Genomic DNA, 12257 nt, shown 5'->3' with positions numbered 1-12257 from the left:
TTGAGCAGCTAACAACCTACGCTAACGATCCCCATCCCTCGATATAACTACGAGCTCAACGAGGTAGGACATTCCGTACTTTGAATTTATTTTGGGCCATATCGGCTGAAAAACTGGTTTTTTAGAATGGAAAAAAACTCTTTGATCCGCACACAGAGGTTTTTGTTGTTTTACATTTTTATTGTTTAATTTAAAAACTTTTTGTTTGGTTTTTTCACAATAGTTTTTGTTGTTTGTTTTCTCATTTTTTAAGAATCTTTTTTCTTTCAAAACAAAAATAGATTAAAGAAAAATATTTTATATAATATATTTTTTCTCTTTTTGTTTGTTGCTCTCTCTCAAGTTAATTTAAGAAACAATTAATCAAGTTCTTATTTAATTATACAAATTTAAAAAAAAATAGTAATTATATAATAATAAAAATAATAATTATAACGGGGGAAAATGCAAATAGTTGTTTGTTTTGTTGTAGTAGCTGTTTTTGTTGTTGATGTTTTTCCATATCTATTACTATTCGTTCCGTTTTCTCTATGAATCCATTGGGAAAAGGAGAAATGTATTCTTTCTATTGTTTTTGTATATCTTTTTTTTCCGATAGCTTGATCGTTTCTTTCTCTGATTGTCCTTATAGATCTGGTTCTGGCCGTATTTGTCGGTTAAACACTTTATATTTATATTTATATTGATGTGTGTGTGTGTGTGTTGGTGTGTCTGGCTGAAATTGTTTCTCGATTACTTCTTTTTCTTGATTCTTCCTCTATACAAGCTCCCAGACAAAACGGCGGTCAAACAAAATATATATCCATGAAACTTGTGGATCTCTTCAATTCACTTTAGGAGGCAGGAAGTTCTTGTGGGTGGAAAAGGGACGTCGCTGGGGGGATAGTAGCAATAGGCTTTGCCAGCGACCGGAATTATTTGTTGCTTCTTCTTCATCATATCATCATCGTTATTATTATCTTCTCTTCTTTTTATGTAGTTATATATCTTTCTCTTTTTCTTTCTGGAGACTCGGCTCCCTCCCTCTCGCTCGCTCTCAATCGATCTGGCCTGGTCTGGTGGCTCTATAGCTTTACATGTTCTCGAACTGATCGACGCGACGCTTTGTGTTGCCCTTGCGGATCTCGCGGAGCGTCTTGTACTTGTCACGTCCCTGGCGAACGTTCTCGCGATGGATCTTGTCGTTTGCCGTCTCTTTCGTCTCGTCGCGAGACTGCGCCAGATCCTGTTTCAGAGCCTGGAAGTAAACAAATTGATATTAATACGAGATTTCATGTTTAGGAAATTTATAGCGAACATAATAGTTGATCTATTGGAGTGGTCAAGTGATTTATTCAGAATTTGTGAAACTTTTATGCTGTTTGTAAACCTCTTTGATAGGAAACTTGTCTTTTTAGGTACATCATTACATAGTTTCATAATTAAAAATAATAACCAATTGATCTATTGAAAGGATCAAGTGATTTATTCAGAATTTGTGAAACTTTTATGCTGTTTATAAACCTCTTTGATAGGAAACATGTCTTTTTAGGTATATCATTACATAGTTTCATAATTAATATTAATAATTAATATTAATTGTTCCATTTGGACTTTAAAAATGTGTAAATCATTCTATTGATTATTTCTTTTCCACAACTCTAATCTCAACCCACCTTGAGCTGATCGTGCAAGCGCTCGTTGCGCTCGGCCAGCGTGCGTCTGTCCTCGATGGGGTCCTTGATATGCTCGTCGGTGTCCAAGTCGCGCGACACATCGCCGCCGGCGTCGCCGTTCGTCAGCTCCTCCTCGTTCTCGTTCTCATCCTCGGCCACGTGGTGGTGCTGCGGCGTTGTCGACGCGGCCAGCAGAGCGGCGGCGGCCTCGGCCTGCATATATTAAAAAGGGGCAAGATTAGATTAAGTTCTCTTCAAAGGGAAACTACACATAAGGTTCAAAATTATACCGCAATGACCTGCTTGCGTCGGGCGTCCTCCACCTCGTCCTGCAGGCGCTTGGTCTCCTCGTCCTTGGCATTGACCTCGTCCTGGATGCGCTGCACCTCCATCTGCTTGGCCATGATCTCCTCCTCGAGCTTGAGCTTCTCGACGGCCTCCATGTTCTTGGCCTCCTCGAGGCGCTGCAGCATCGCCTGCAGCTCCTTCTGGCGCAGCTCGAGCTCATCCTTGGCCGCCTGCAGCTGCTTCAGCTGCTCCTCCAGCCGGCGAATCATGTCCTGGGCCTCGAGCAGGTCGCGCTGCGAACGCTCCATATCCTCCTGCATCTGCTTCAGCCGATCCTCGTACTCCTGCTGCTTCTTCTCAGCCCGTTCGCGTGCGGCCAGCGCCAGCTGCAGCTTCTCACTGAAGAAGGAGGCAAAAAAGGAATTGTTTAATTGTATTGTTGAATAGAAAAAAAGGAGTGTTTATAGATTAGAGCTAGAGCCCTGCGTGAATCATTCAATTTTTGGTTTTATCATTTGTTTAATTCAATTCTATGTGCAATAAATTGAATGTTTTTCTAATTCATTTTGAATTGAATGAATGAATAATTTTTATGATTTTTTTGTGCTTTCTTTTGAGAACAAAAAGTGGAAAACTTTTAACAAATCAATGCTAAGTGCTGAGTAAATAAAATTCATTCAGAGTTAATCACAAAATTATGGGCCTTTCTTCTTCAAAAGAAATTGTCGTTTGAATTATTTCGGAATTCATGCCATTCATTCATTCAATTCTATTTAACTCAAAATTCAAATTCATTCAACTCTATTAAACTGAAAATTCTAATTAATTCATTTATATAAAACCAAAAATTCAAAATAATTCATTGAATCCATTCATGCAGGGCTCTAATTAAAGCATGCTCCCTCTCCATTTCAAATCTTCACAAACTGACCGCTCCTGCTGCTTGGCGTTCTTCTCCTCGCGCGCCTGCGCCTTCATCTGCTGCACATCGATGGTGTCCGGCTTGCGGCGACGCATGTACAGCTCGTGGTTGCCCATGCAGAGGGCCAGGATGCGCTTGTTGATGCGGACGCGCGGCGCAAAGAACATAAAGTCCGGCGCCTTCTTGTCGATCGGCTTGATGATGAATTTCTTCTCGGAGAACGAAATGTTGCGGATCTCCGACCACGGGAATCCGATCTTCGGCGTCAGCCTGTCGTCCTGCTCGTAAATGTTCAGGCCCAACGCATCGACGCCCAGCCAGAGATCCGTGCCCTTCTTGTTGCGGATCTCAAAGTAATTGACGCCGTACATCTCCAGATCCTGGGCGATCTTCAGATACTCCATCATGGCGTCCTCGCGCAGCATGCTGCGGTGCTCCTGCCACCAGGTCATGATCGACTGCTCCCACTCGTCCTTGGACATCTTGTGCTGGTCGATGACGCGCTGCGGCAGCAGGCGATCGTTGGCCAGAAAGCCGGCTGTGTGGGTGGTCTTGTTGTGGTCGCCGTGACGCGCCTGGACGGCATACGAGGCGAGCAGCACGGATGTCTCCGGCGGACAGTAGATCTCGTCGGTCAGTATGGCGTTCTTCACCTGCAGGTAGAACAGGCGCAGGGTAATGTCCTGGATCAGCTCCTCGGCGACGTCCTCGGGATAGAATTTGGCACGGAATCTGAACTGCAAGGGGTTCTCCTTCTTCACGTCCTGGTTCATCACCTGTTTAAGGGAAAAATTTGCATTAAAATAAGAAAAATAATAATTTAAAAATACATTTAAACTGAAAATGAGGAAATAATATGTATTTTTTCAGCTTTTTTATTTAATATAATTTATTTCGTACAGTAAATTAAACAACTTTTTGTTCCTGATTTAATAATAATATAGAAATAATAATATAGAAATTAATAATATAAAAAGTGCACTTGTCTGAGTGTTACCCATGTCGAAAACGGCATTGATCCAGTCTGTTTGTTGTGGTGCAGCATTAAATTATACACAGAGATGTCATTTATTAGTGGATTAAGTCTCTTCAACTCACTAATTAAACTTAAGCTAGGCGAGGAGAAAAACACAAGGTAAGCACATAGTTTACAGGAAAATTGCTGGCACTATTTCTAGTTTCTTGATCTAGCTAGGGAGTTTGCTTGGGCCTATGGGATCTATATCTTCTGTTCCCACCATATCATCGGCATCATCGTCCTCCTCGCTCGTCTCCGCCTGATTCACTCCATTGCTGTCGGCTGTCCTTTTGTCCACATACTTCTTCACACGCTTTAAATATTTTATGGTCTTTATGGCCGGCGATTCGGGCTATATATTGCATTCCACACACATATAGGTATCATAATATAATCAATAAATACTCTGTTCATGCATCTTAATAAATAGTTTATACATTTTTAGATTTAAATAATACAGTAGTTTCTAAATTCTCTTTTTGAATCGCATTATCCCACCTCAAACTTACCTTTTTGTACAGCTTGATCCATGTGGAGTCGCCCTTTGAGTCGGTGTACTGGAGTCCAAAGAACCAAACCTCCCGCAGGCCGATCGTCTTCACCACTTGGTCAAACAATTGTTTGCCCGTCGTCGTCGACTGGATGGCGAACTCCAGTTCCGCGTCCATTGTCGTGACGCGCACATTTAGCTGGAAAAAAAACAAAGATAAATTAGTATTATTTTTAAAATAATTTAAATAATATATATAGAGTAATCTGCTGAATATTATAACCTTTTTTCTATACCAGAAATACTCAATATATAAATATTATATACCTTTTCGATCTAAATTAAATCTATAAAATAGAGTATTAGGTATCAAAAATAAAAAAAATACCTCTTAACCATTTCCTATACAAAAAAGATGCAATATATATCTATTATACAACTTTTCGATCTAAATAAATAATATCCGCTTCCTATACCAGAAATCCCAAATATATATATCATTTATATACCTTTTGAGCTAGTTTTCATTGGGCGAGGTAAATTAATAGCCGGCTCATGTAGGAAATTTAAAAAGGCCATCCATGACTTGGAAAACTAACTAGATCGTGGAGTGGAATACATTCATTCGGCTGGGCAAACAAACAACGTTCGTATGCAAAGTAAAAATACTGATGAGCAGGGGGAAAGCCCCCTCCTTCTATTTTTTTTTTTTGTTTAGGGGTCGATGGATTAACGGGATTTGACATGTGAGGAGGACACGTGCCAAGAGCTCTCATTTCGCTTTGGAGGATTGGATTCGATTCGATTGCCACGACTTGGCTTGCATAAGTCGAGCTTTCGAATGGGTGAAATGGGAGGAAAATGGAGAGCAGAGGAGAAAGACAGAAAATGAAAGCGGACCGTGGTGAAAAATCACGCTCGGAAAACAGCAAGCAGCAACAGCAAAAATCAATCAGGCATGACAATAGCAACAAGCTGGAAATGACCATCTATCTATCTAGATAGTGGAAATGAAAAGGGGGAAAAACGGACCGGATGGCCAGTGGTCAGTAGTTGTTATACAAGATAGAGCTATCTATCTATCCAGTGCGCGTGTCACTTGACCAACTTCCCAGTTCTGTTATGAAAAGGTGGAAAGTCGAGGGAAACGCCACCCACAGCGCCACCCAACAGCAGTTAAAAACAATGTCAACTGTACTAACTGCAATCTCTCGTTACGCAATCGCAAAATTGAAAATGCGATCACAGGTCAAAGTAGAGGTTAATAGAGCTTTTTATAAGAATAATATTTTAGATTTAGACTTTATTGAACAAAAATTTTGCAACTTAAATCTTAAAAGAAAATTAAAGATGTGAAAAATATTTTATGAACATAATATATTAAAATAAACTTTAATTTTTAAAAATTAGTTTTTCGAGTTTTTTAAGTTTTATAAAATGTTCCATTAAATGTTGAAATTCAAATTTTGTATACCAGTTTTGGTCTGTAGTTTTTAACAAATTTTTAATATAATAATAATATTTTTATACAAAGAAAATTTAATAAGTAAGGCAACCACTTTTTTTTAATTAAATTTTGTTTTTTTTTACTTAAAACATTTAAGTAAAAAACTTGTCTTGGTTTACTAGTATCTTTTTTTTTATATTTTATATATTTTTTTTGTTTTGTTTTCTCGGTTAAAAATTCGGTTATTTATTTTGTTCTCCAGGTCATGGGAAAAAAACTATAGCCCAATCTTAGATTTTGAGTTGCCTGACGCAAATTTCATCACTTTATTTCGTTTTTTGGTTTTAGTTTTCAGTTTGAGCTCATTGTTTTGTTTTCGCTTTCGGCCGCTGAATGCAAATCAAACGTGACACAATGCTAGGAAATTGAAAACGTTTTTCATTTCAATCCAATTAACGTTTTTGGGTTAATGCAAGCGCGGTTTCTGTTCCCCTTTTCCACCGAAAAAAAAGGCAAATACAACCAGCCAAGTTAAAAAGACACAAAACAGTAACGGAAGTTGAAGCATAACCAGTTTTTCAAAAACTATTATTTTCGACTTGAAACCACAAAAGTGCAGCAGCAAAAATAGGAGATTTTCCAGGGGAAAAGCGGGAAATTACTGATAGTTTTGAGTACCGTTTTCCGCTTCACGCTGACTCCGCCGTAACGCGGCAAACGGACGCGGCTGTCGGAGACGACGACCATTTTGGGCACCGAAAAGGGGTTGCGCAGTAGCTTTTGAATTATTACGCTTTTCTATGCTAATCTCCGGCTGGGAAAATCTACAAGAAAACTCTGCACGGCGGAAATTCAGCGAGCCAAACACGACGACGATGTTCAATGCGATTCTGTTGTCCAGCGGCAACTGAGGAAAATGGAAAAGTCACGGCACGTTTTTAAGCCCCCAAAAGAGGAAAGCAGAAGGCGGCAAAGGAAAATACGGATGGTAGAAGAAGAAAAACACTGGGAAAGGCAAAAGAAAAGCGGAGGGAATACACAACACCACAGCACAACAAAAGTGAACTTAATTTCTGGCCCCCTGAACAAAAAAAAAAGGGACGGGGGATTCACATTCACACACATTTGTCCGAGTCATTCGTTGTCAAGTTAATATAAATTGCATGTTAATTATGCATCTAAAATTGGACAGAGAAAAAAGAAAAACCCCTGACACTCTTGACAGCCAGACTACTGACCATAGAGGTCAACTGGGTCTGTGGAACAATGATGATGATGGTAGTATGCAAATGCAATAGAGGTCATAATAATACAATTCGAACATTCGAAAAATATACCATCTAAACAGACTATCTAAATATACCGTCTAAATATACCACATACTATGTAATAATAAGAATTAAAACTGAGATTTAACTATTTCAATTGTTAGGCAAACTTAATTTTATTATTCTTCAATTTCAATATTTAATTGTGGGTAAATTCGGAAAAGATGGAAGATCGTTTTATTTTTTTTTACAGGAACTTTAATATTTTTTCAAGGATTATATTTAGATTATATTATATTCCTTTAAATACATTTGTTTTTAATTTTTCTAATAATCGAAAGACGTAAAATATTCAAACCCAAAAGGGTATTTAACAATGCTACCATTCTTTTGGCCAGCGCTGTGGCCAAAGAGCGTGAGAGAGCTCCGTAGAGCCCAAGTTAGGCAAACAAATCAGCGTCAATCATACGACGCGTTGCCTGTCAGTTCTATTTTATTGGAACCGCCGCTTCGGGCCTCCAAGAGCAATTAACCCACCTCTCCTCTCCTCAAACAACACACCAATAAACATCTATCTATATCTATTGGGGAAAAACTATAGCGAAAAAAGGGAAAGTTATGGGGAGAGGAGAAACCATTCAAGCACGATTTGCATCGACTGCATTAGAGAGAGAGAAATTTCCATAAAAGGGAAATATATAATAATATTACACATTTCGGGGAAATCACCAGGCAATCGTCATGCAACTTTAATTATAAAATCACTCATACACGTGATTGTAATGATGGAACCTTAACAATCCATCCATCAACAATCAATCCCCCAACCGAAATGTCATTAAAACACACATTTGTGATAAGAACTTTTCAAGCTGCCAAAAAAAAATCACAACATGTCAAAAGAAATTGCCAAGTGGCGGGGGAAAATGGTGATGTTTCTGCCATAATCAATGACGTCGTCGTTGACTTTTAATCTAATTTTCTCGATTTATATGATGACATTTTTTTGGCAAATGTCCAAGGAAGCAATAGAATAACCGACGTCAACAATTGACCAACCATGACGTCTTCCCCCAGGAAATGTTCTATTAAAAGATGGGATCCCTCCCTGCAATTGACGACAATTGCGGTTCAAGGGCTTTTCTTTTTTGATAAGGATACAATTTCTGATAACTGACAACGTCGTCTTCGTCGTAGTAGCGACTATGATTTAATAACTAATCTTTAATAATTTACTAACGTCTCTTTTTTGTCATATTCCCCAGTGGAGAGAACACTGCTTTATCAGTGTTTCTGGTTTATTTCTTCCTGCGAACCCAATAATTTATGGTTACTCTTTTAATGGAATATTTTGGGTTTGTTGAACAATAACTCTTCTATTAAATTATACAAATTATATAAAATCTCTCCAATCTCCACTTACCGCTTTTGGAGACATTTTGAAGCTTCCTGTCTTTTCTTATTGATCGAAACGAAATGTTTTCTTCCTTGGGAATTTTTCGTCTTTAATCTTCGTTGTTTTTGTGCTGCAATCTGTAAAATATTAAAAATAAATATTATAGTAAAAAGTATTAAAAAATTAAGAACAAAATAATTTCTAAAAGTAGTTTGCTTAATCAGGAAAAATATGAAGTGGTTTTCTATGAAAGGTATTACTCAGTTGTTAAAGATAAACGAGGCTCGCTGAATAATAGTAGAAGAATGCAAGATAAAATAGACTCACTGTATGACAAATCTTAGTAGAGTAGAGTATAGTATAGAGTATATCCTACTCTATATTATAAAAAATAAAAAAAAACAACTTTAGGCACGCGTTGTTTTAGTTGCAAATCGAAAGATCACGACGTGACTGAATTATGAACAATTTCTTGCAAAACTGACACTCTCAGTATAATTCCCGAACCCGAACATATATATAATAATAGAAACAAACAAATATATCGCAGCTAGCCCATGTGGTTGGTTATATCTGGTATAGATTTATAAGTATTTATGATTTCACCTGGCAACCTGACAGACGACAGCAAACTGCATCTAAGAACCATAAAAGTAGAGACACAGATAGAGAAACACAGCCGAGTCGTTAAATTAAAGACATTTCCATATTTATGCGTCGTTAGTTACCTAATTCATATATAATATGTATCTGTATCTCAGCTGGACAACTTCCTAATGGGCAAACGGAAATGATCGTGTTTATGGATGAGCAAAGTCTGATTCACCAGAATAAATAGACACCAGATAATGTATTATTGTTTTCCAGCTAATAAACTATAATGGTATGGGGATCATTTTGTTTATAACATATGTAAACCTTTTAAGTACACCGATTATACAATCGTTAAGGAACCTTGCAATGAAATTAAGAATTACAAAAACGATCTTTGTCTTTGTAAGTAAGTGTGTTTGCATTTGATAATTTACTTCATTTTTATTTTTGTTCGTTGTGCAAAACCAAAACACTTAAGTTTAAAAGTTTGCTCTTCACAAATTTGTCAGCCATAATTTGGCTTTGAAAAACAAAAAGTGTTTGTTTGCTTCCCCATTCGGTGTTGTGCACTTGATATTAACATTAAGAAACGGCAAAAAATGCTATTTTAAGAGCATTGAAGGCTGTTTGCTGCTGGCTGTTGGCCACCCCAAATATGAATATCCAATTAAATTTGACACAATTGACATTTGAACTGGTCCCGTGGTATTCGAGGGGGTCAGGGGTCATGGAGCAGCGGGTTCAGCGGTTCACGTGACTAGCCATGACGTCAATGGTATCGAAATAGTTGTGCCTTGGGTTTGCTGTTTGACTTTGACTTTGCTTTTTCCGCGTATCTTCGGTCTGACGCTCGATATTTCTGGGGAAATGCAAATAAATAATCATTAGCTGCAAAAGGTATTTGTTATTCCCTACTCTACATGTGGGTCTAGTTTAGTTTTGCCGAATCATAAGGGAAAACTCTTAAATAAAGAAGTAAATATTATTTCTTCACTAAATTGGTTTTTAAAAATTAGAGATTATAATTCAAAAAACAAATAAAATGTATGAAGACATTTTTAAAAACATCGCATCGGTACAAAAAATAATCTATCGATAAGTTTTTAAAAATAATGTGAAATTCGATAAGCAATTAATGTATCGATAGTTTTTTTCTAAATATATAAAGCAATTAAAAAACAAATTTAGAACCTCTTGATAAGAAACTTTATTTAAATCGGAAAAAGTAACAAATTTAAGCCAATATTTTTGTACAATGCCTTCATTGTTGGCCTGTCGACTTCTTCACTTCCCTAGATGGCCGTTAGCAATATCCAAGGGTATCCTAGGCTCGATCCCCGGGGATCTTTAGCGGTTTTCGGTTAAAATTATTATTCGTGTTGATGTGGTTCGGTTTGCACAAATTATGACATCATGCCACATTTATTATCGCCACTGCGTGAACTTGAAGAGGGCTCCTCGAAAAAAAAGTGGAATGAGCTCATGCTTCTCTTTGGGTGTTTGTCAATGGGACGTTTATATTTTTTTGGGTTTTTGGATTTTTGCTGCCTCTGTTGACTCTGTTAATCAACGGCCTCGAATTCCTTTCGCCTGATATCCGAATCGAGCGCAATCGTGTCGCCAAGTGAATCGAAATCGGTAATTAAGTGCATCCTGCCTCTTTTCTCTGTCGTTTTTTTGCAGTTTTATATTTCTTTTTTTCTGCTTTCATGAATGAATAGGGACCCCGTGTGGAGAGGAGAAGGCAAAGCGTTACTTCCTCTGATTGCCATTTTATTTTATTTAATTTAGATTTTTTTTTTCAAGCTCTCTCACCAGAGGAACATAATACAAACTACACACAGCAGTACCTTTGATCACTTGCCGCTGTGGCGGAAATGATTTGGCAAATTTATCTGTAATTTATACAGAAAAACATTTAAAACTTTAATTCGAATGCCGGTGTAACAGCCGCTGCGCAGAGAGGAAAACTATCAAGCGACTTAACTACTTGAGATATTTAAGCTTGTATGCCAGTTTTGATCCAAAAACAAGAAAGGAAGCTAGCTTCGGACAGCCGAAGCTTATATACCCTTGCAGATAATTCCTATTAATCACTAATTTTCTGATCGTTCCTATGGCAGCTTTATGATATAGTAGTTCGATATTGATAAAATTAAAATCGAAATTCGAAAACATTTAAAAAAAGTCATATCCCAGAGTAGAAGAGAATACGATAAAAACCAACGAAGCAATAATTTATTTCCTATTATATTCCCATTAATTTTTCGATCGTTCCTATGGCAGCTATATGATATAGTCGTCCGATTTTGAAAAAAATTTATTCGAAATTCAGAATTAGATAAAAAATGGCATTTCCAAAAGTAGGAGGTTATAGGTTCAAAAACACCCAAGATATAATTTTTTTTTAAATTTTGTTTCCCGATTATTCCTATGGGAGCTATATGATATAGTTGACCGATCTGGCTCGTTCCGACTTATATACTACCTGCAATAGATATAAGACTTTTGGGAAAGTTTTAGCCCGATAGCTTTAAAACTGAGAGACTAGTTTGCGTAGAAACGGACGGACAGACGGACAGACGGACGGACAGACGGACAGACGGACGGACAGACGGACAGACGGACGGACAGACGGACAGACGGACGGACAGACGGACATGGCTAGATCGACTCGTCTAGTCTTGCTGATCAAGAATATATATACTTTATGGGGTCGGAAATGTCTCCTTCACTGCGTTGCAAACTTCTGACTGAAATCATAATACCCTCTGCAAGGGTATAAAAATCTAGTCATTTCTACCTTATTTCATATCAATAACAAGCCGATATGACTAATGTCAAATTTATGATTCAAACATATCAACTTGATATTTTATCATTTCATAAAAGTCATAAAAATACTATTTTGAAATACCAAATTATTTTAAAATAGCTCTTGCGTTATTGTAATCATTGTTATAGTTTTGGTAATTAATGGACTTGCATTTACTATTCTTCCTCTCTTCCCACAGTTGAAAAACAAACGTTTGCTTTTACATAATTTCAGTTTCGCTTTTTGGAGACCCCAGCAGAGAGATCGGGCGAGAGATCTCTGTTTTGTTTATGTTTAATATCCATTAACTACATTAATGAGTTCAACTTCAACAAAAAGTGGGGAAAAATCGAGTCAAAGTAGA

General features: G+C 37.4%; 1 protein-coding gene across 5 annotated transcripts in view; it reads right to left on the bottom strand.

The window, feature by feature from the left end:
* Positions 1–159: 159 nt before the first annotated feature.
* Moe (moesin) overlaps positions 160–12257 on the bottom strand; it is a 28936-nt gene continuing 16838 nt past the window's right edge. For 4 of the 5 annotated variants that reach the window (XM_017155699.3, XM_017155698.3, XM_017155696.3 and 1 more), the window contains 6 exons: positions 8512–8621; positions 4393–4572; positions 2875–3641; positions 1946–2342; positions 1656–1868; positions 160–1237 (listed from right to left, as the gene is read on the bottom strand). In XM_017155699.3, the coding sequence (XP_017011188.1) occupies positions 1073–1237; positions 1656–1868; positions 1946–2342; positions 2875–3641; positions 4393–4572; positions 8512–8526 (1737 nt within the window). In that variant the 5' untranslated portion in view covers positions 8527–8621 and the 3' untranslated portion in view covers positions 160–1072. The remainder of the gene's footprint in view (positions 1238–1655; positions 1869–1945; positions 2343–2874; positions 3642–4392; positions 4573–8511; positions 8622–12257) is intronic. The other variant, XM_017155700.3, reaches the window with a different exon arrangement.

This window comes from Drosophila takahashii, chromosome X (assembly GCF_030179915.1).
Source record: "Drosophila takahashii strain IR98-3 E-12201 chromosome X, DtakHiC1v2, whole genome shotgun sequence".
NCBI lineage: Eukaryota > Metazoa > Arthropoda > Insecta > Diptera > Drosophilidae > Drosophila > Drosophila takahashii.
This window is presented reverse-complemented; position numbering and strand designations above follow the sequence as displayed.